Here is a 24,737-nt window from a genome sequence, read left to right as displayed (position 1 = left end):
AGGGAAACAACAAACAAACCCCCCCCCCCCAGGTGCAGAGGTTACCCGGGAAACGCCCAGCATAACAGCTCAATATAATAAGGTGTGAGGGACACCATATTTACTGACTGTATAAATGTTAGTCACAAAATCTAACGTACCTCAGGAAGTGTGCTGACGAGCGTGAGACCTCACCCCCTCCTCTTTCACAGACCGTGCATCAAACCCTGGACGTTCTCTGCATCCACTGATGATGAGATGGCTCCCGAGACGACGATCTCACCCGTCTGGTCACAAGGTCGAGTCTCTGGCAAATACACACTGTGTACTCCAGACTTAAATGCCACCATGTTCCAATCCGTGTAGATGCACCACAGCTGTGAGTCCTGACGAGCCGCAGGTGATCAGGGTGAGGTCCTGATAAACTCAGCTACACAGCCACTCAGTCCCAAATGCAAGCCACCTGGAAGGAAAAACAAAAGACAGAAACAAAAAGGCAGCCAGGCCCCCCAGCCATACAACATCTTCACCGAAACATGTGTACAGTTCGATGATCTTTGCTTCAAAATTATCACTGTATTTCAGCTCAGTGAGGATGTTTTCTACCGCCCCCTGGACCCTCGCCGCCGATGGGTTGAGGAAGCGCTGGGCTAGGAGTTTTACCACAGCCGGAATGAAGGTCGGCCTCCAGAGTCTTTGCATTAATCTCTCAAAATGTCCGGTAAAGAAATATTCATTTAACGGCTCCAGGCACTCGTGCTGTCGCTGGCTGGGGTGATCGATCTCACACCCGTAACAGACTTTTTGTCTGTAACTTTTGATCACAGCCAAAAGTAAGTGGGCCACGCCGACTTTCACCGTTTTCAGGAATTCCTCTGACAGGAACCCGTCTGGCCGGTCTGATGTGTAAGATGTGGCGTATTTCTCACCCTGCTCGAGGTCTTGTACCTCCCCCGGACTCGCAACCTCCGTGACAGCGGGAAGAGAGCCCACGCCTCCCGGGTTAGAAAGCGCCTGAGAAGGATGGATCTCGCCCCAGACCGGTTCGAGCTGAACTCCCCACTGGGTCTCGTACCCGCCGCGGGTCCGTGAAGCCTTCTGGCGCCAGTCCTGGTTCACGAGCAGCTCGGCAGATCTCGTACAGGCCTGCCCCAGGGATGGCGGGTCGCTTCCACAGGTGAATGGGCAGTCGCACGTGATGTCTTCTGCCAGTGCGATGGGGGAGGTTGAGGAGCTCATGCTGGTCCACCGTCCGATGCTTAAATGAGATGTGGCCCGCTGGTTTTTTATACAAATGCCCATGCATGCGGGGGAGGAGCTACGGCTCAGTTTTTTTTTTTAAGTAAAAAGAGGCACTAAGTTTTTTCGGACTTCTATCACGTCCCTCCAGGCCAGACCCCTTGTAAAAATTCATTGCAGGTGTTGAACAACTCGTCCCAGCTCTCAGCCGTGGCTGTGACGGATCTGACACGGCCGCTGGCACTAACTCTCTCCAATTTAATTTCTCCCTCAGAATCACCGTCAGGAGGTCCCCGCTGAAATGTCACCCTATAGCGCTGCCCCTGGGGGCTGAGCCAGGTGAGTTGGAAATGAGTTTTCCTCTTTTCCGGCATCCGATCTCCTGGAGGCTCAGGGTTGACCGTGTCACGAATCATCGACCCTGCATCCGCGGAAAACACTCCCCAGTCGGCGGAAGTAAGCGCCACCCGCAGGGTTCCTCGAGTGGCAGTCTCACACTCAGCCAGAGTGAAGAAACTTACTTGGGCGAAATACGGATCGAAAGTGTAACTTAAACGTTCGGGCCCCTCCAGGCCGTACATCAAATCTTCCTCCGGTATCGGCTGACTCAAGCGACTGACGTACATCCTCGCTTTTTTTGGAGGGAGTGAGCCCTCTGTCGTCATGGTGATGTTCACGGGCGTCTCACAGATGTAACGGAGGATCGGAGTTCGTCTTGCCATGGTGAATGCTGCATGTCACTCTGTTATCGAAAAGGGGATTTTTAAACCCTGTCTTCGGCCCGAGGGGGCTTAATTCACCGCCTCGGATGAATAAAAACACCATCCGGCATGACTGAGAAGAAACTTTGTTTTTCCGCCTTCATCACCTCGGGCGGTATCAGCGATCAGCGGGTGTCTCGCAGCCCCTGATCGACCGAGTAATATCTTAAAAGAAACTGCATCTATCGTGACTAAGAATAAGCTTTGTTTTCCCGTCTTCAAACAAGCCCAGCGAACGACCCCGTCATCAGGAAATCGGATGTAATAAAACATTCAAGCTTCAACCAAAGATTCAAGCTTCTCTACTATGTTATAAAAGACCATCCGGCGTGACACCCCCCGCTGCGCAGGTCACACACACACACACACACGCACACACACACACACAAACACCCCCAGACAGACACACACGCACACACCTAGCGTCTGCAACAGGTATTACAGCCGTGAGGTCATGTTTCCGTGAGGAGCTCTATGCGTGGGTATTTGGCTGTCTTGCTGCAAAGACTTCCAGCCGTTACAGCCAAGAGATGGTTATTTTTTATCCTTCTGTAATGTAAGAATTAAAAAACAGAAAAGGAGACGCTTTATTTTAAGAATTAAAAAATATTAAAGGGGTATTAAAATATTCGTGTTTAATCAATAAATTGAAGAAAACCTCCCATAATTGTGTAAAAGATACGGGTATTTTTTTAATCCTTCTTTAATTGAGGAATTAAAAGCCATAAAAGGATGCGCTTTAATTTAAGAATTAAAAAATATTAAAGGGGTATTAAATATTAGACACTGATTTATTTATGTTTAATTATTTCAGAATTAGTTAATTCTTTAATTAATACATTAAAAAAGATCTAGGTATTTTTTAATTGTTCTTTAATTCATGAAATAAAAGAACATTAAAATATTAGACCCAGGTGGGAGGGGAGGCAGGGCTTGGAGGCGGGACTTGGAGGCGGAGCTTGGGGCAGGGCTAGGGGTGGAGCTTGAGGGCAGGCTAGGGGCTGGGTTGGGGGCGGGGCTTAGGGGCGGGACATAGTGACGTAGTCGATTCTGATTGGCTGTGACGTCATAAGGGGCGGGGGTTAGGGGTGGGGCTTAGTGACGTAGTCGATTCTGATTGGCTGACAGGGCCATAAATCAGTTTTTGACATAAGGTGTCTCAGCTTACTCTCTCGCCAACAGGAATACAACTCCCATCTCTGGATGGAGCTGCATCTTGCAGCCGGTCTTGTGCCAGATTCAGCGCACAACACCGGCATCACCTCTCTGTCTACTGAATGGAGCTGCAGCACACTTGGCACAAGTCCTGAGATTACGCTCGCTGTTTTAATGAGAAGCAGCCAGTACACCTGTTGCTGCAAGGACAGACTTTTTGCCGCAAAATCCACAGCACCGCACGTCTTGGCAATCGGAGCCCCAGAGCTCCATGGACGCTGAGAGAGGTTTATATATTTTTAATGACTGGGATTCTTTGTGGGTCTCGCCTCCATATCCCGCGATGGTACCGGAGGTGAAAGACAGTAGATTTTCATTGCGACACCACTCAATCAAACGGGCGTATGAAAAAGTCCCCCAAAATAATTTTCAAGCACAAATAAAAGAAATGTGTACTCACCAAACGTGCCGCAAGACAATATGAAGTTTTAAAAAAGTAGATCCTTCCGTATCAGACAAGAAAAAGGTGCAGATGCAAACTGACGTCAATCCACAAATTACAACTGGTGCAATGCATGCTGGGAGAGGGTCTTGTCAGTGACGTCTCGGCAGCGTCCATGATGACAGGGACAATTTGCGGAGGGCTAAATGTTAGCTGTGAATTTGTCATTTTCAAATGAAGATTTCTCCGTTGAATGACAGATCTGGGCTTGCAGATTTACTTTACTACATTCAGAAGGATCTCATGTGTAAATGTAAGTCATTTTTTGTTCAAAAAATCTGACTGCATTTTTTTCAATGCAGGTCTCCTTTAAGTCTGGACTTGAAAGTCTCCACAGAATCTGACTGTTTTATTGACGCAGGGAGATCATTCCACAGAACAGGGGCACAATAAGAGTAAGCTCTGTGACCCAGAGACTTCTTATTCACCTTAGGGACACAAAGTAGTCCTGCACCCTGAGAACGTAAAGCCCGGTCCGGTACGTAAAGTTTAATTAGGTCAGCTAGGTAGGGAGGTGCCAGTCCATGAATACCTTCAAATCTGATCTCACTAGGACAGGAAGCCAGCGAAGGAATGCCAAAATGGGTGTAATGTGGTCGAACTTTCTGCTTCATGTCAAATGTCTGGCTGCAGCATTTTGAACCAATTGGAGAGCCCTAATGCTAGACTGCGGTAAACCAGAAAATAGAACATTGCAGTAGTCCAATCTAGAAGAGATAAATGCATGGATCAGGGTCTCAGCATGAGCCATAGACAGGATTGGAGAAATCTTCACTATATTTCGCAGGTGGAAGAAAGCAGTCCTAGTAATATTTCTAATGTGGAGGCCAAAGGACAACGAAGGATAAAAAATTACCCCAAGCTTGCTCACTTTGTCAGTGTGATGTATGACACCGGTCAAATGTCGCTAGGTGCGTGTTTGCCGTATCTGGCAAATTATAACCTGCCTTTCAAATATTCTAAACGTCCTGGGTAATTTTGTCTGACTCTATTCCAATAACCTGTTTAATAGGAATCCTTTTATTTTCATATAATTGATAATAAAACTGCTTTTTAAAAAAACAATATGAAATATTATATTCAAATAATATGAGCGAAACGCCGAGCAATGGCACAAAACTCGCTCTATGGTAGATGAAGGCACAAACTGGAAATGGCACAAAAATTCAGCCCCAGTGGACAAAAAGCCACACAACAGACAACGTTGTTGTAAAGAGCCGTAAAAAGCTGCAAATCGACAGTAGATGAGCATAGACATAATCCTGTTATGTGCTAGGGTGTTTGGCTGGCTTGGTTTTTGTTTTCTGTTTCTCCCACCAGGTGGTATGCATTCAGGACTGAGTGGCTGAGTATTAGGACCTCACCCTGAACACCTGAGGCTTGTTTTCACGTGCAGGTCATCAGGGCTCACAGTTGTGGTGTATTCTGTCTTGATCAGAGATTGCTGCACTTAAACCTTGAATGCACAGTGTGTGATTGCCAGAGACTCGACCTTGTGAGCAGACATGTGAGATCGACGTCAGGAGAACAATCTCACCATTACGGACGCAGAGACCGTGTCGGTGCTCCGACCGCGTCCGACACATAACAGTAGTTTCTGGCCATTTAACAATGGACCAGCGGAAGCAGAGACGGTATTTTTGCCAGGAAGGCTGCAGCAGATGTTGGAGTTGATCCGGGATCAGTTGCGGGTGCTCTCCGCCCGGGTTGTGCGCGTTGGTGCGCGCATGGCGGAGTTCACAGCTTGGGTCGCGTCGCACCCCGCTGTTACGGCTGTAGCCCCGTCTCCTCCCGTGCAGCTGGCTCCGACGCCTGTTGTAGCAGCCCCGGTGGTATTTAGTTTGCACTTTAAGCTGTTTGTTATAACCTGCTGTCGTTTACAGCTGTGTGAATTTTTTACTCTGTTACCACGGGGATTTTCTTATTTGTCACTTTGGCTCCCTCTGTTGGTGACAGAGTCACATTACCGTCCAGGTTCAAAGGATGGAAAACACAATGTTTTTCCATTCTTTGCACTTGACGATGTAGGCCAATGTTAGTTTTTTTTATTGGTCTATTATCTGTTTCTTGTTTTAGTATGTGGTGTTTTTATCAGGGGTTAATTTGTTGTTTTTGTGGGTTTTAAAGCACTGTCTGTGGTCTGGTGGAGTTGAAAATGCAGGCTGTCTGGAGCATAGTTTGACCCAGGTGACTTTATGTTTGTCTGTTGGTCTTTCTTTTTTTAATTTCTTTTGGTTTCACCTCCCAGGGTTTGATGTAACGGTCCTCTGGGGGGGTGATGGGGGGGGGGGGGGGGGAATTGGGTTGTTTTTTCTTTTTCTCTTTTTTTTTTGTTTTTGTTGTTCCCGCTCTTCTCCTCTGGCTCCAGCCGTTTGAGCCGTACGTTGTCGGCGTTGCTGGAGTGGTGCAGTTCGGTTATGCTGGGCGTTTCCTAGATGACCTCTGCACCTGGGAGGGGGGGTTTAGGGGTGTTTTTTTTAATTCCCTGTTCCACCTCCGGCTTCAGCACGCCTTTGCGCCATACGCCATCGGCGTAGCTGAGGTTTGGGGCAGTGGAATATACCCGCAGCTGGTGGTTGGTTTAAAAGTCGGAGGGGTGGCGCCGTTTTGTGCCGTATGCCATTACCGCTGTTCCACTCCTCCCGGTTGACTTTTGGGGTATAGTCATGGTTGGTGACACTGGACATACTTCCAGTTTCCCCTGCGCTGAGGGGGTGGGGTTGGGGTTGTTTTGTTTGTTTGTTTGTTTTTTTTTCCCCAGTTTCCGCCCTCAGGGTGTGACTGTGGTGTCCTCTGGGGGGGAAATGACTGTGGGACCATCTAGCCGTAGACGGCCGGGGCTGGGTCTGTTGTTAGTCATGGGGGGGTGTCTCCTGGGGTTTGATGGAACGGTCCTCTGGGAGGCGCTGGGAGCCCCCGTGGGTGACTTTGGATCCCAGAGGGACCTCAGCTGTGGTTATTACTCCTGGAGCTGGCGGGATGTCCTCTGGGGGGTGTTGGTCCCTACATGTTGTCCGGGGGGGGGGGGGGGGGGTTAGATTTTTTTTTTTTTTTTTGCAAGCTTAAGTTTGGGTTGTGTTTTGTTTTTTCTTTTCTCCTCTTCCTGGGGTTTGATGGGACGGTCCTCTGGGGAGGGGGGGGGGGGTTGGTATGGTTGTTTGTTTTTTCATTTCCTCCCAGTTTGCACCCCTGGGGTTTGGTTGTGGTGTTCCCTGGGGGGGGGGTTATTGGGGTTTTTTCTTTTTGTTTTATGACTAAGCAGACCCTAAAACATAGTCGAAAGATGGCTGAATGCACAGGTTCGAGAACACCTGGCCAAAATTGAGCAAAGTGAACGACAGAAGCAAGAGTTCATAGAAACGAATGCAAAGATGCAGTCAGAGGTGGAGACTCTAGCAGATCTGCTAAATGAAGCAGAAGCAAGATCATCAAATTCAACAAGAGACATCTCGGCACTGGAGTGTCAGCTGCAGGATACTCAGGAGCTGCTCCAAGAGGAAATCCATTAGAAAGAAAAGGAAGAGAGCAAGAAGACTGTGGAGAAGCCAGTTTCTACTCTCTAGACTCAGCTGGCTGAAAGGAAGACAAAGGCAGGTTAGGACGCCTTGTCAGTAGAGGGGGCTGAAGAGGGCCTCAAGTGAGTCCAATGGGAGTTTGGACGGTGTTCAGCGGCAGCTGGAATGGAAAAGTTCAGCCTATGGACAAACTGGATAAGATAGTAATCCGTTTGTAACAAGAGTTGAATGACCTCATGGTGGACCAGGACCACCTTCGGCAGATTGTCTCCAATCTGAAGAGGAAGCAAAAGAAGTCTGACCAGATGCGGGCCAAAGAGAAATGCATTGCTACTCGATATGCAGAGGAGCATTATCGTGCCGAAGCGGAGGCCAGGGAGAAGGAGACAAAAGTCTTGACCCTGGCAGGAGAGTTGAAGTCTCTTACAGACCCGAAAGGTGAACTTGACCGGTTTAACAAAGTGCTCAAGACTGAGATGGATGACTTTTGAAAGAGTTCACAGTTTAGAGAGGTCCAAGCGTGCCATGGAGCAGCAACTGGAGGAGATGTATTATCCAGCTGGAGGAAGAACTAGAGAGGCTCAACATTGAGATGATCAATGACTGTATGAAGAGAATAACATTGTAGGTTGAGCAATTGATGACGGCGCTGTCTTCAGAGAGCAGAAATGCTCAGCTCCTGGAGACAGGCCTTTCCCAGCTGGATCGCCAGCATATAGAGCTGAAACTAAAGCTGCAGGAGGTGTTTTTTTGCTCCCAGCCAACATTCCAGCCATGGTCCCTGGAGGGGGGTGTTTTTTGTCTGACCCAGGTTCGTGTGGTCGCCAGGAGGCTTCCCGTGAGGGTGGGGTACTGTTATGTGCTGGGGTGTTTGGCTGGCTTGGTTTTTGTTTTCTGTTTCTCCTACCAGGTGGTATGCATTCAGGACTGAGTGGCTGAGTATTAGGACCTCACCCTGAACACCTGAGGCTTGTTTTCACGTGCAGGTCATCAGGGCTCACAGCTGTGGTGTATTCTGTCTTGATCAGAGATTGCTGCACTTAAACCTTGAATGCACAGTGTGTGATTGCCAGAGACTCGACCTTGTGAGCAGACGTGTGAGACCGGCGTCGGGAGAACAATCTCACCATTACGGACGCAGAGACCGCTCCAGGTTTGACGCCACAGTCTGTGAAGGAGGATTGGGTGAGGTCTCACGCTCTTCAGCACACTTCCTGAGGTAATTTGGTTTTGGTGACTTTTATGAAGTAATGACAGTGGATTTGGTGTCCCTCACACCTTGTGTTATTGAGCTGTCACATTATGCTAATTGTCTAATCAGCTTCTGCTGCAGTGGAGATTTGAACTGAGTTGTTCCGTGCCTGCAGGGTGAGAAGCTGATATATATTTAAGCCAGGAAGTGTTTGCTGATTGTGTGCACCTTTGAGCTGTGTCTCTCTGGGTGGAGAGTGTTGGACTCACCTCATGTTTTCTTTCTTCACAGACTCGGTTTGTCGCGGCCACCTGGGGGGTGTCAGCGGGGTCCCTGGGTCCGAACTGGTGTGGCTCCGGACCGTTTGCGCTGCTGAGAGCGCGCCGTGTTTTCACCTCACCAGACCGCGGACATTTTTGGTTGTTTATCACTAAACTCACTATGATTATTAAATTCTGTTATCTTTTGAACCGTGCTCTGCTTATTTTATGCTGGGTCGGTGCTCCGACCGCGTCCGACACATAACAAATCCGGTTGTTAAGTGTGACGTAACGCATCATGTGATTTTTAACTTCCGGCTCCAAACAAAAAAGGCGCGCTGTCATTAACATTGAGAACTGCACTGAGATGATCTGATCAGGCTGCACTTAAACCGCTGCACACGGACAACAGCATTAACATTGCAACATAAAACTCTTTGTATATTGTGCCTAAAACTCTCCTGGATATATTAACTGGGTTTTTAGATGTTGTTACTGCGTTTGTTTTATGTAAAAATGTCAGACGCTCAGGTTGTTTCTCCGTTATTTTCAATGGGAGTTGCTGCGATCGCTTCCTGTTCATGTCGTTCGGGGAGAAAGTGAAGTTTGCACTTTAACGTCCTGTTTATTGTAATAAATATTTTTTATTAACAAACAGACATGTATATTTTACCTGTGCATAATAAAATATGTAAAGGTTACACCAATCGGAGGTCACTAAAATTAACATTGAATCGGTGTGTAACTTTGCAAAAACAATGTCGGACTCTGTAGTTTTCTCTGGGCCCCTCCCCAATCGGACCGGGAGTGACATGTTTAGCCGCATGGTCTCCTTGAATTGCTGGCTGTCTGAGTGGTGTCCAAAAAATGAGGTGGGCTTCATAGATAATTGGCAAAGCTTCTGGGGAAAACCTGGTCTTGTTAGGAGAGACGGCATCCATCCCACTTTGGATGGAGCAGCTCTCATTTCTAGAAATCTGGCCAATTTTCTTAAATCCTCCAAACCATGACTATCCAGGGTTGAGACCAGGAAGAAGAGTTGTAGTCTTACACACCTCTCTGCAGCTTCTCTCCCCCTGCCATCCCCTCATTACCCCATCCCCGTAGAGACAGTGCCTGCTCCCAGACCACCAATAACCAGCAAAAATCTATTTAAGCATAAAAATTCAAAAAGAAAAAAATAATATAGCACCTTCAACTGCACCACAGACTAAAACAGTTAAATGTGGTCTATTAAACATTAGGTCTCTCTCTTCTAAGTCCCTGTTAGTAAATGATATAATAATTGATCAACATATTGATTTATTCTGCCTTACAGAAACCTGGTTACAGCAGGATGAATGTTAGTTTAAATGAGTCAACACCCCCGAGTCACACTAACTGCCAGAATGCTCGTAGCACGGGCCGATGCGGAGGATTAGCAGCAATCTTCCATTCCAGCTTATTAATTAATCAAAAACCCAGACAGAGCTTTAATTCATTTGAAAGCTTGACTCTTAGTCTTGTTCATCCAAATTGGAAGTCCCAAAAACCAGTTTTATTTGTTATTATCTATCGTCCACCTGGTCGTTACTGTGAGTTTTTCTGTGAATTTTCAGACCTTTTGTCTGACTTAGTGCTTAGCTCAGATAAGATAATTATAGTGGGCGATTTTAACATCCACACAGATGCTGAGAATGACAGCCTCAACACTGCATTTAATCTATTATTAGACTCAACTGGCTTTGCTCAAAATGTAAATGAGTCCACCCACCACTTTAATCATATCTGAGATCTTGTTCTGACTTATGGTATGGAAATTGAAGACTTAACAGTATTCCCTGAAAACTCCCTTCTGTCTGATCATTTCTTAATAACATTTACATTTACTCTGATGGACTACCCAGCAGTGGGGAATACGTTTCATTACACTAGAAGTCTTTCAGAAAGCGCTGTAACTAGGTTTAAGGATATGATTCCTTCTTTATGTTCTCTAATGCCATATACCAACACAGTGCAGAGTAGCTTCCTAAACTCTGTAAGTGAGATAGAGTATCTCGTCAATAGTTTTACATCCTCATTGAAGACAACTTTGGATGCTGTAGCTCCTCTGAAAAAGAGAGCTTTAAATCAGAAGTGCCTGACTCCGTGGTATAACTCACAAACTCGCAGCTTAAAGCAGATAACCCGTAAGTTGGAGAGGAAATGGTGTCTCACTAATTTAAAAGATCTTCACTTAGCCTGGAAAAAGAGTCTGTTGGTTCATAAAAAAGCCCTCCATAAAGCTAGGACATCTTACTAGTCATCACTAATTGAAGAAAATAAGAACAACCACAGGTTTCTTTTCAGCACTGTAGCCAGGCTGACAAAGAGTCAGAGCTCTATTGAGCCAAGTATTCCTTTAACTTTAACTAGTAATGACTTCATGAGTTTCTTTGCTAATAAAATTTTAACTATTAGAGAAAAAATTACTCATAACCATCCCAAAGACGTATCGTTATCTTTGGCTGCTTTCAGTGATGCCGGTATTTGGTTAGACTCTTTCTGTCCGATTGTTCTGTCTGAGTTATTTTCATTAGTTACTTCCTCCAAACCATCAACATGTCTATTATGTTGGGAAAGTGTAGTGACACGGACCCACAACAGGGGGCGTAAATGAACGGACAATGGAAGGAGTCAAATTATAACACTTTACTGTTGTGAATGACACAACCAAACACAGCAGATTACAGAATGTGCACAAGTCAATCAATAAAGGTGTCGTGTGGGCAGGCTCGAATAGGAGACGCCCGTCTGGAAACGAACCGGAACCACACGATTTCCACTGCCACCGAACCCGAGGAATACTGGAGCCGCCAAGTCCCGAAGTCCCCAGGTGGTCACCGTCACGGCGTGTCGGATCTGGTACTGCTGGCAGAAAGCAAAGACAGTCAAGGGTGGGTGTGTGAACACCCAGTAACAATCCTGGTGGGAATTCCACCTCCACCCCTCACTCAATATGTTGCAGCGATCCCTCAGAGGAAAAAGAGTGCCGTCTTGCACAGCCTCCACAAACTAAGGACCGGTACTCCTGCAAACACTCACAATAAACAGATTTAGAAAATACTACAAAAGGCTGAGGATATTACCTCTGGTAGAAGATGATATCTCGGCAATGTGGTGGAGGTGTCTTCCTGCTTTTATTCCAGATGTGGATTGGATGATCAGTGACAGCTGTCACGGATGATGGGTGACAGCTGTCACCACGGCTTGTTCCTAAGGCGGCAGCGCCCTCTCGTGCCTGAAGCCCGCACTTCAGGCAGGGCGCCCTCTGGTGGTGGGCCAGCAGTACCTCCTCTTCTGGCGGCCCACACAACAGGACCCCCCCCTCAACGGGCACCTCCTGGCGCCCAACCAGGCTTGTTCGGGTGGCGACGATAGAAATCGGCCAGGAGGGCCGGGTCCAGGATGAAGCTCCTCTTCACCCAGAAGCGTTCTTCGGGTCCATACCCCTCCCAGTCCACCAAATACTGAAAGCCCCGGCCCATTCGACGGACGTCCAAGAGCCGGCGAACTGTCCAAGCCGGCTCCCTGTCGATAATACGGGCAGGAGGCGGCGCCGGACTGGGTGCACAGAGGGGTGAGGTGTGATGCGGCTTGATTCTGGAGACATGGAAGACCGGATGGATCCGCAGTGAGGCCGGGAGTTGGAGCCTCACTGCGGTAGGACTGAGGACCTTGAGGATGGTAAAGGGTCCAATGAAGCGGTCTTTCAGTTTAGGAGACTTGACCTGTAGTGGAATGTCCTTGGTGGAAAGCCATACCTCCTGCCCGGGCTGGTATGCGGGGGCCGGGGACCGTCGACGGTCTGCATGGGCTTTAGCCCTCGTCCGGGCCCTCAACAAGGCCGAACGGGCGGTGCACCACACCCGACGGCATCTCCGCAGGAGGGCCTGGACCGAGGGCACACCGACCTCTCCCTCCACCAAAGGAAACAAAGGGGGTTGGTACCCCAGACACACCTCGAACGGGGAGAGGCCGGTGGCAGAGGACACTTGGCTGTTATGAGCGTACTCGATCCAGGCCAGGTGTTCACTCCAAGCTGTCGGGTGTGCGGAGGTCGTGCACCTAAGGGCCTGCTCCAACTCTTGGTTGGCCCGTTCGACCTGTCCGTTAGTCTGTGGGTGATACCCAGACGAGAGGCTTACGGTGGCCCCCAGTTCCCGGCAGAAACTTCTCCACACCTGCGAGGAGAACTGGGGACCGCGATCCGAAACGATGTCTGTAGGTATCCCATGCAGCCGGACGACATGGTGGACCAGGAGATCCGCCGTCTCCTGGGCCGACAGGAGCTTCGGGAGGGCCACGAAGTGGGCCACCTTGGAGAATTGGTCCACTATCGTGAGAATGGTGGTGTGTCCCCGGGACGGCGGGAGGCCCGTGACAAAATCCAGACCGATGTGGGACCAGGGGCGGTGAGGCACAGGAAGTGGCTGTAGGAGTCCCTGTGCCTTCTGGTGGTCCGCCTTGCCCCTGGCGCAGGTGGTGCAGGCATGGATGTAAGCCCGGACATCAGTCTCCAGGGACGCCCACCAGAAGCGCTGCCGGACCACTGCCACGGTCCTACGCAGCTTGGACCCATGACAGAAGTCCAGAACAGCAGCTCTGGCCTCTGGTGGGACGTACAATCTGTCTTTCGGTCCTGTTCCGGGATCCGGGCTCTGTGCCAGGGCCTCCCGGATGGTCTTCTCCACGTCCCAGGTTAGGGTAGCCACGATAGTGGACTCCGGTAGAATGGGTTCCGGTGGATCCGACAGCTCGGTCTTGACTTCCCGTTCGTGCACCCAGGACAGGGCATCCGATCTTTGGTTCTTGGTCCCGGGGCGGTAGGTGATCCGGAAGTCAAAACGGCCGAAAAACAGTGACCAGCGGGCTTGCCTGGGGTTCAGTCGCTTGGCGGTCCTGATATACTCCAGGTTCCGGTGGTCAGTGAAAACCGTGAAAGGCACTGACGCTCCCTCCAGCAGGTGTCTCCACTCCTCAAGAGCCTCTTTCACCGCAAGGAGCTCTCGATTGCCCACGTCATAGTTCCGCTCTGCTGGGGTCAACCTGCGGGAAAAATAGGCACACGGGTGAAGAACCTTATCGGTTTCTCCGCTCTGGGATAGCACGACTCCTATCCCTGAGTCAGAGGCGTCCACTTCAACCACAAACTGGCGACTAGGATCGGGCTGCACCAAGACCGGTGCAGTCGAGAACCGGCGTTTCAACTCCCTAAACGCGCCTTCGCACCGATCCGACCAGGTGAAGGGAACTTTTGGTGAGGTCAGGGCTGTCAGGGGGCTAACTACCTGACTATACCCCTTAATGAACCTCCTGTAAAAATTTGCGAAGCCGAGGAACTGTTGCAGCTTCCTACGGCTAGTAGGTTGGGGCCAGTCTCTCACCGTTGCGACCTTGGCCGGATCCGGGGTGACGGAGTTGGAGGAGATGATAAACCCCAGGAAGGACAAAGAAGTGCGGTGAAACTCACACTTCTCGCCCTTCACAAACAGCCGGTTCTCCAACAACCGCTGCAGGACCTGACGTACATGCCGTACATGGGTCTCAGGGTCCGGAGAAAAGATGAGTATATCATCCAGGTATACGAAGACGAATCGGTGCAGGAAGTCCCGCAAGACGTCATTAACCAAAGCTTGGAACGTCGCGGGGCGTTAGTAAGGCCGAACGGCATGACCAGGTACTCAAAATGACCTAACGGGGTGTTGAATGCCGTCTTCCATTCGTCTCCCTTCCGGATCCGAACTAGGTGGTATGCGTTCCTAAGATCCAACTTTGTGAAGATTTTGGCTCCATGCAGGGGGGTGAACACCGAATCCAACAAAGGCAACGGGTAACGGTTGCGAACCGTGATCTCGTTCAGCCCTCGGTAATCAATGCATGGACGAAGACCGCCATCTTTTTTGCCCACAAAAAAGAAACCTGCTCCCATCGGAGAGGTGGAGTTACGGATCAGCCCGGCAGCTAAGGAGTCCCGGATGTAGGTCTCCATTGATTCGCGCTCAGATCGGGAGAGGTTGTACAGCCTGCTGGACGGGAACTCCACACCTGGCAACAAATCGATGGCACAATCATACGGACGATGCGGGGGAAGAGTGAGTGCCCGATCCTTGCTAAAAACGTCAGCAAGATCGTGCTACTCAACCGGCACCGCCGACAGATTGGGGGGGAACTTGGACCTGCTCCTTAGCCTGGGAACCGGGAGGAACCGAGGATCCCAAACACATCCGATGGCAGGTCTCGCTCCACTGTACCACCACCCCGGACGGCCAATCAATCCGGGGATTGTGTTTCAACATCCAGGGGAACCCCAGAATCACACGGAAGGTAGAAGGAGTCACAAAAAACTCAATCTCCTCCCTGTGATTCCCTGACACTACCAGAGTTACTGGTGGTGTCTTGTGTGTGATTAAAGGGAGTAGGGTGCCATCTAGTGCTCGCACCTGCAATGGTGTAGGTAGCGCCACCAGAGGGAGCCCTACCTCCCTGGCCCATCTGCTGTCTAGCAGATTCCCTTCTGACCCTGTGTCTACCAGTGCTGGAGCCTGAAGGGTTAAATCCTCACTAAGGATTGTAACTGGGAGCCGTGTGGCAATATGTGTGTGTCCCACGTGAATTTCTTGGCCCACCCTAAGCCCAGTTTCTAGGGGCGGGCGTTGGTGTTTAACCGTTCGGGGCAATTGCTCAATTGATGCTCCATTGAGCCACAAACAAAACACGCCCCACGGGGAAGCCTCCTCTGTCTATTAGGTGGTCTAAATGTGGCCCTGCTCGTGTCCATAGCTTTGTCAGCAGGGGGAGCTGTCGCCCCACGGGACGTAGAGGCCAGGGAGCGTGGGAAGGGCGGACCTTTCTCGGACCCGGAAGGAAGAGGGACGGCGCGCGCCCGGCCACGTCCTTCGTCTCGTTCCCGACGGCGTTCCTCCAACCGATTGTCTAACCGTATAACGAGATCAATAAGCCCATCTAATTCCCGCGGTTCATCCTTGGCCACTAGGTGCTCCTTTAGGACTGACGACAGTCCATTTACAAAGGCGGCGCGGAGCGCAGCGTTATTCCAGCTGGACCTCGCAGCCGCGATGCGGAAGTCGACTGCATAAGCAGCTGCGCTTCGGCGTCCCTGTCTCATTGACAGCAGCACAGTTGAAGCGGTCTCTCCCCTGTTAGGGTGATCAAACACAGTTCTGAACTTCCTCACAAACCCAGTGTACGTGTGAAGGAGCCGTGAATTTTGCTCCCAAAGCTCCGTAGCCCAAGCACGTGCCTCTCCCCGAAGCAGAGTGATCACATAAGCTATTTTGCTTGCGTCTGACGCGTACATGACGGGACGTTGTGCGAAGACGAGCGAACACTGCATAAGAAAGTCCGCGCACGTCTCCACACAACCTCCGTACGGCTCAGGAGGGCTTATGTATGCTTCAGGGGATGGTGGGAGGGGTTGTTGAACCACCACTGGAACATTTATATCCTGCACAGGGTCGGCAGGAGGAGGAGCTGCAGCAGCGCCCTGAGCGCTCGCCGCCACTTGCGCGGAGAGAGCCTCAACCCTGCGGTTCAGGAGGATGTTTTGCTCGGCTATTTGATCCATCCGAGCCGTAAAGGCGGTGAGAATATGCTGTAGCTCACCAATCACGCCTCCTGCAGACGCCTGCACTCCCTGCTCTCCCATTGGTCGTTCAACAGCCTGGTGACGCCCCTCGGAGTCCATGACGCTGGCCGAGATATCCTGTTGGGAAAGCGTAGTGACACGGACCCACAACAGGGGGCGTAAATGAACGGACAATGGAAGGAGTCAAATTATAACACTTTACTGTTGTGAATGACACAACCAAACACAGCAGATTACAGAATGTGCACAAGTCAATCAATAAAGGTGTCGTGTGGGCAGGCTCGACGATAGGAGACGCCCGTCTGGAAACGAACCGGAACCACACGATTTCCACTGCCACCGAACCCGAGGAATACTGGAGCCGCCAAGTCCCGAAGTCCCCAGGTGGCCACCATCACGGCGTGTCGGATCTGGTACTGCTGGCAGAAAGCAAAGACAGTCAAGGGTGGGTGTGTGAACACACAGTAACAATCCTGGTGGGAATTCCACCTCCACCTCTCACTCAATATGTTGCAGCGATCCCTCAGAGGAAAAAGAGTGCCGTCTTGCACAGCCTCCACAAACTAAGGACCAGTACTCCTGCAAACACTCACAATAAACAGATTTAGAAAATACTACAAAAGGCTGAGGATATTACCTCTGGTAGAAGATGATATCTCGGCAATGTGGTGGAGGTGTCTTCCTGCTTTTATTCCAGATGTGGATTGGATGATCAGTGACAGCTGTCACGGATGATGGGTGACAGCTGTCACCACGGCTTGTTCCTAAGGCGGCAGCGCCCTCTCGTGCCTGAAGCCCGCACTTCAGGCAGGGCGCCCTCTGGTGGTGGGCCAGCAGTACCTCCTCTTCTGGCGGCCCACACAACATATTAGACCCCATTCCTACCAGGCTGCTCAAGGAAGCCCTACCATTAATTAATGCTTCGATCTTAAATATGATCAATCTATCTTTATTAGTTGGCTATGTACCACAGGCTTTTAAGGTGGCAGTAATTAAACCATTACTTAAAAAGCCATCACTTGACCCAGCTATCTTAGCTAATTATAGGCCAATCTCCAACCTTCCTTTTCTCTCAAAAATTCTTGAAAGGGTAGTTGTAAAACAGCTACCTGATCATCTGCAGAGGAATGGTCTATTTGAAGAGTTTCAGTCAGGTTTTAGAATTCATCATAGTACAGAAACAGCATTAGTGAAGGTTACAAATGATCTTCTTATGGCCTCAGACAGTGGACTCATCTCTGTGCTTGTTCTGTTAGAACTCAGTGCTGCTTTTGATACTGTTGACCATAAAATTTTATTACAGAGATTAGAGCATGCCATAGGTATTAAAGGCACTGCGCTGCGGTGGTTTGAATCATATTTATCTAATAGATTACAATTTGTTCATGTAAATGGGGAATCTTCTTCACAGACTAAGGTTAATTACAATTTGTTCACGTAAATGGGGAATCTTCTTCACAGACTAAGGTTAATTATGGAGTTCCACAAGGTTCTGTGCTAGGACCAATTTTATTCACTTTATACATGTTTCCCTTAGGCAGTATTATTAGACAGCATTGCTTAAATTTTCATTGTTACGCAGATGATACCCAGCTTTATCTATCCATGAAGCCAGAGGACACACACCAATTAGCTAAACTACAGGATTGTCTTACAGACATAAAGACATGGATGACCTCTAATTTCCTGCTTTTAAACTCAGATAAAACTGAAGTTATTGTACTTGGCCCCACAAATCTTAGAAACATGGTGTCTAACCAGATCCTTACTCTGGATGGCATTACCCTGACCTCTAGTAATACTGTGAGAAATATTGGAGTCATTTTTGATCAGGATATGTCATTCAATGCGCATATTAAACAAATATGTAGGACTGCCTTTTTGCATTTACGCAATATCTCTAAAATTAGAAAGGTCTTGTCTCAGAGTGATGCTGAAAAACTAATTCATGCATTTATTTCCTCTAGGCTGGACTATTGTAATTCATTATTATCAGGTTGTCCTAAAAGTTCCCTGAAAAGCCTTCAGTTAATTCAAAATGCTGCAGCTAGAGTGCTAACAGGGACTAGAAGGAGAGAGCATATCTCACCCATATTGGCCTCTCTTCATTGGCTCCCGGTTAATTCTAGAATAGAATTTAAAATTCTTCTTCTTACTTATAAGGTTTTGAATAATCAGGTCCCATCTTATCTTAGGGACCTCATAGTACCATATCACCCCAATAGAGCGCTTCGCTCTCAGACTGCAGGCTTACTTGTAGTTCCTAGGGTTTGTAAGAGTAGAATGGGAGGCAGAGCCTTCAGCTTTCAGGCTCCTCTCCTGTGGAACCAGCTCCCAATTCAGATCAGGGAGACAGACACCCTCTCTACTTTTAAGATTAGGCTTAAAACGTTCCTTTTTGCTAAAGCTTATAGTTAGGGCTGGATCAGGTGACCCTGAACCATCCCTTAGTTATGCTGCTATAGACTTAGACTGCTGGGGGGTTCCCATGATGCACTGAGTGTTTCTTTCTCTTTTTGCTCTGTATGCACCACTCTGCATTTAATCATTAGTGACTGATCTCTGCTCCCCTCCACAGCATGTCTTTTTCCTGGTTCTCTCCCTCAGCCCCAACCAGTCCCAGCAGAAGACTGCCCCTCCCCGAGCCTGGTTCTGCTGGAGGTTTCTTCCTGTTAAAAGGGAGTTTTTCCTTCCCACTGTTGCCAAGTGCTTGCTCACAGGGGGTCGTTTTGACCGTTGGGGTTTTTCCGTAATCATTGTATGGCCTTGCCTTACAATATAAGGCGCCTTGGGGCAACTGTTTGTTGTGATTTGGCGCTATATAAATAAAATTGATTTGATTTGATTTGATTTGAAAGTAAAAGAAAAAAGTTTTATTAAGTGTTCTGACCATAGAACCAGACGAATGCGGTTAACGGAGGTGGAGGCAGAGAAGGGAGGGACGGAGGTTTGCGCACAAAGTAAACACAAACTAAACTTAAACTGTAAATCCTTAAAAGGATCAAACAGATGTAACTTTAATTGTAAATTTGGAGGTCTTTGGACCCGGAAACAGATTTATCACGTGATGCGTTACGTCAGCGCTTAACAACCGGATAAAGAGGAGTAGACACCACATTGGTTGCTGAGATGCAAGAAATGCGGCCGCCATCTTGGAGCGGTCACCGTAGTGATTCTATCACAAGGCACAGTTAAGGTTTGATTTTATAATCTTTGTAATCTTTCAAACATAATACCGGTATGTGTGAAATACCGGTAAGTGCAAGTGCTCCAGTACTGCAAGTGTTCCAATACTTTAGGAGGGCACTGTATCCTAAGCTTATGATGAGTGCAAATTGAGTGTGGTATTATTACTGTTTTGTTTAAGAATGTTTAATTCTCACTGTTGCTGCACTTTGTGTGAAATCATAGTCATATCATATATCATATTGATATGACAATATTGCCATATGATAATTTGGCCATATTGTAGTTAAAAAAAAAGAAAACAGAAAAAGAAAAAACTCTGAAGGACCTAAATGACATGGTGAGATGCTGAAGAGCTTCGCTCGTCATGTCTGCGACATATACATATTACGAGCAGAGTGCCGCTTTATGGTAGAAGAATGCACAAACCGGAAATGGCACAAAAAATCTCCCCAGTGGAAAAAAAAAAGCCGCAAACGGAACAACATTGTCATAAAAAGCCATAAAAAGCCACAAACCAATGGTAGACGAAGCTGCTGAAAAGCTTCGCTCGTCATGTCCACGACATATACATACTAATATAACATAAGTACACCTCTTTATACATCCCATCTTCAAACACAACCAAATATGACCATCCATGAGAAATCTATTTAAGCTCCCAATTTTCTACAGGACTACAAACTTCCTACGCTGTAAAATATAATAAGTTGACTTTACTTAAAAAAAAATATGCAAAGTCATTGCCTTAAAAAAAGTAATTTATGTTAACTTAGATACAATAGATTTGATTAACTAATTTTTTGTTAGTTCTCTGTACTCAAAGAAACTTAAATAAATTATATTATAGTAACTTATTTATTTTGAGTTTGCAGTACTCAAATAAACTTAAAAACCTAGATTATAGTAACTTGTTTATTTTGAGTTTACAGTAGTCAAATAAATTAGATTACAGTAACTTATTTACTGTGAGCATCCAGTACACAAATGACAGCGTAATTCTCTTTAGTTTTGTTCATCCTTCATATTCAGGTCAATTTAATTTTCTTGAAGATACAGCTAACCACTAACTTTTAGTATTGACTCCAGTACACTGTCAAATACAAAAGCCATTTTTGCGTTTAAACACCGCTGACACTTCTGAGGAAAAACAAAGGCGATCACAAATCCAACACAAACAACGAGTCAGAGCTTCTGTCTTTGAGCGCTCTGTCCACTGCTGTAAGGACAAGTCCTTTACTTTCAACATGGAACAGTACTGGCGTGTCACATAGGACATTAAAAGCAAAGCAGTTTTGACTTATTGTTTTGATTTATAAACCAAACTAATTCCAGACAGTTTATCATCAATGAGTGAAAAACAGGTTGGAGAGAGCACTGGTGGTCCAAACACGGGCTCACCATGGACGTGTGTGGGTGGGAATGCGCAAAGTAAGTGAGGCAGATCTGCACATCTCTGAAAGAATGCCCCAAAGGACACTGGATATGAAAAATAATTTTTTCTAATTTGTCTTAAATGGGAAACATCAAGTAAAGCAGGTCTTCCAGTCTCAAAGTATTACTTACTTATTTAAAATGAGTGTTCATAACAGGTTGATGAAAACTGAGTTTGGTTCACTTATCATACTTAATTCATTTGTATGTTTGTAGATATGAATATTTGTATTCATATGTATATGTAGTGCAATGCCCATATATATAGTCAATCAAAAACAAGCCACGAACAATAAGTAAATTCAATGGTTCAAAATCAAGTATTAACTTTAATAAAGTGGAAAACAATTTATACTCTCTGCTGAAAAATTACGTTTTTGTGTTGTGTTGTGCGCACGTGCACTAAGCCTTGGTAGGATGTCTCGATAGGTAGGATGAAATGTTGGGACAGCTGTTACTAACAGCATTATCTTTTTAAGTATCGGGTAATCTAACCAATTATATTTCCATCACTACAATGCCATTATCGGTACTGATGGTAAAATGCAGCACATTATTATAATTAAGCTTATTGAAGCAGACAGTTTTCATCCACAGACGCTCAGCTGAGCTTAGCCCGAAAACCAGCCCAGCTATGAATTGTGCCGGATACTGGCCTCCATTTTGGAGTGAGATTTCCCACTCCTAAATGACCAATAGGAGAGCAGCACTCACGCCACATCAAAGTGAGGCTGACTCATGGCCTGCCCTGACGTCAACGTCTTGGCCGCCAACCAATCACTAGGAGAGAGAGGCCAGTATCTGGCGCAATTCAGGGCCGCACCACTGCTCTCTGTATAATACTGGATAGCTCATTGGCCAATATTTTTGAAGCAAACCAGGCAACATATTACCACTCACATGTTCCACTCCGGAACGGTCTTTTCTAGTGATTTTTAACCAGACGCATGCAACTTTATTGCCAGTTCAAAGGCTGGACGAACATTTTACCTGTGAGTATGATTGAAATGGAAAGTAATAATTTGAAGAGTTCTATCCCTTATTCCAGGCTAGGCATAGATAATAATAATAATAATAATAATAATAATAATAATAATAATAATAGGTGGCATGGCTTGTGTGTAGCCACATGTTGAGTTTTGTGTTGGATTAACTATTTTAAGACATTTATTAGGTTGACTTGCGCATAGTTTTGGAGCTTTAGGTTTTGTTGCTACGAGCTTTATTACTAATATTAGGCTGAAGCTCACAGAGCTGTGTGTAATAAATATTAACATTGCAAGGGAAAACCAACTCTCCTGTAGCTAGTTAAGTGGTGTTTTATACTTTCAGTGCAACTATAACTTTTGTTCATTATATGGTACCCATATATATGGTACCCATATACGTGTATATATATATATATATATATATATATATATATATATATATATATATATATATATATATATATATATATATATATATATATATATATATATATATATATATATATATATAAGCTTGCTGATGATTACATAAACATTAATTAAAGAATCATAATTTTTAGAATGGAGCATTTGTCCCAGTGACATATCAATAATTGAGAATAGAAGGGGAGAATGTATCAAAGTACTAAAAGAAAGAAAGGAAATAAATGAAACAGCTAATCATGACAAGTATAGATTAGGAGGGATGAAAGTTACATTATCTGGAGAACAAAATTAAGAAAATGAAAGAATCAGCTCAGTTATTACTCCAAATTGTTGACATTCTAATAAGCCGTCTATGTGCGGTCCGCAAAACTTGCGAGTGGTAAGATGGCTGCCAGTTTGCTTCAGCGGTTTGTACAGAGTGTGTATGTGAGCCAATGAACTATCCAGTAATATATACAGATCAGTGACTCACACTCGCTCACACACAGACGCACACTATGTTTCAGCGTTTTTCAACTGGAATTATAGACATTACTTCCCCTCTCTGAGACAAAAAGCAAGAATGTACACGTGAACGACCATAACTGAATTTGAGATTTATTTTATGGGCAGTTGTGGCCTGTGGAGGTGCAATAAAAATATCATATTCATTTTCAGACGCTATCTGGGTCTGGGAATAAATAATCAAAAATTTCTGAAATATCTGTTATGTTTGATTGTTCTGCTATATAAACATAGCAATGATAATATCTACAATTAATGTATTAAATTTGATGGGTGTTTGGTCTCACCCTGAAGTTTGACCTCTGGCTGGCCATTGATGAGAAGATAGTAGCCCACACAGCAGTGTGTGCGCTCACAGTGCTCCACTGAGCCGGTCACATTCCCAGCCTTTCTATAACTGTGCTTTGGATTTGCCTGGAACACACAACGTCTCTTCGGGTGTAAAGATTGGCTGGAAATAAACATAAAGGTGCATCCTGGCAAGAGGAAGAAAGACAGAATGCTGAAAAAACAAATGTTTCACTTCTTGAGTTTTTGATAGCTGTAACTGTAGTAACAGCTGATGGAACCATTACATGTGTAGCAGGGGCGCAGCCAGTAATAATATTTAAGATGTGTCTGTGGGGGGCTTTAGGTGGCCTTGACTCAAAGTAAATAATAAAAAATAAAAATAAAGGAACAAGTTTTTACTCTTTGCATATACAATCAGATTTATTGTAGTGTGAATTTCATATATGCAGCAGTCATCTTGGCAAATAAATAAAAATGAAACAAAAATGGGAGATACATATATTGCCAGATCAGATCCAAAGCCCTGCTGCATAATGCTTCACAATCTAATGTAGCAATGAGTCTTTTGAGCAATTTTGGCTCATATAAAATAAAAATACTTAAAATATAAATTTGAGTAAATTTAACCAATTAATTAATGATGCATATAAAAACTCCCACATAACAATAGCTAACTATTATACTAGGTTTCTTTAGTCATTGTATTTATGAAATGTGAGCTGATAAATAAAATACAGTTTATTGTGATCACAGAAACAAATTTGGCCATAATCAAGAGTCTTTCTTTTGAGCAATTTTTTAGGAAAATACTAAGGAACATGTTTCTAGAGAAAAAGCCAGCAAGAATCAAAAACTAACATCATAAAACATTAAAGCACTGTAATATAAATAAGAATAAGAAGAACTTTATTAATCCCAAAGGAAATTGTTTAATTATTTATATGATATATGTGAAATATTGTGTCAGAACTTCCATAGGCTATGGAGTTCCATGGAGTCTACGGAAAGTTTTTTTTTTAACTTTCCACAAATGCATTTGACTCTTTCTCTGGTTAATTCGTTCTCATCAAGTCACCACAGGGTGGTACTGACAAATTAACAAACATTTCACTTGCAATTGATGTTTAAGGAACTGAGGTCAATCACATCATTTAATAGATATATTTTAAGTAGCCATTTTTAAATGGGTACTTTAAAAATGTTAAAAATGGATTGATTTCTATTTAATACTAACACTTTCTGTAATTGTGTATTTAATTAACCATTGTTTACTGTTTCTGTACTCTAGAAAAATAATTTCCGTCGGGATAAATAAAGTTGATCTTTGTCATTTGCTATGCTATTGTCTGTAACTATAACTGGACTAGAATTGAATTGGCCCGGTCAACAACATACCACATAAAAGTCAAACAGGCGCAAGTGAAATAACAATCGTTATGTACTTTTATTTCTTTTTAATTAAAGAGTGGAGACATACTCACCGATTAGAGCCAGCAGAGACTTCATCATCACGGCGGTCAGTCCGATTTGAAGCTGAACCCAGACTTTATTATCAGGTCTTTCCCACGTTTCACTCCCCCACGCAGCTGCGTGTCCGCGCAGTTCTCAGGCTCCAAAACAACACAAAAAAAAAAAAAAAAAAAAAAATCATTCAAATCATTAATACTTTACGCCTTT

General features: G+C 45.8%; 1 protein-coding gene across 1 annotated transcript in view; it reads right to left on the bottom strand.

Moving 5' to 3' along the window:
- The window catches only part of LOC117507749 (bone morphogenetic protein receptor type-2-like), an 83,515-nt gene extending 58,836 nt beyond the window's left edge, over positions 1 to 24,679 (bottom strand). The window contains exons 1-2 of the mRNA XM_034167560.1: positions 24,542 to 24,679; positions 23,057 to 23,245 (exon numbers count right to left, since the gene is read on the bottom strand). Coding sequence (XP_034023451.1) covers positions 23,057 to 23,245; positions 24,542 to 24,569 — 217 coding nt within the window. The 5' untranslated portion in view covers positions 24,570 to 24,679. The remainder of the gene's footprint in view (positions 1 to 23,056; positions 23,246 to 24,541) is intronic.
- Positions 24,680 to 24,737: the final 58 nt, after the last annotated feature.

This window comes from Thalassophryne amazonica, chromosome 3 (assembly GCF_902500255.1).
Source record: "Thalassophryne amazonica chromosome 3, fThaAma1.1, whole genome shotgun sequence".
Lineage (NCBI taxonomy): Eukaryota > Metazoa > Chordata > Actinopteri > Batrachoidiformes > Batrachoididae > Thalassophryne > Thalassophryne amazonica.
This window is presented reverse-complemented; position numbering and strand designations above follow the sequence as displayed.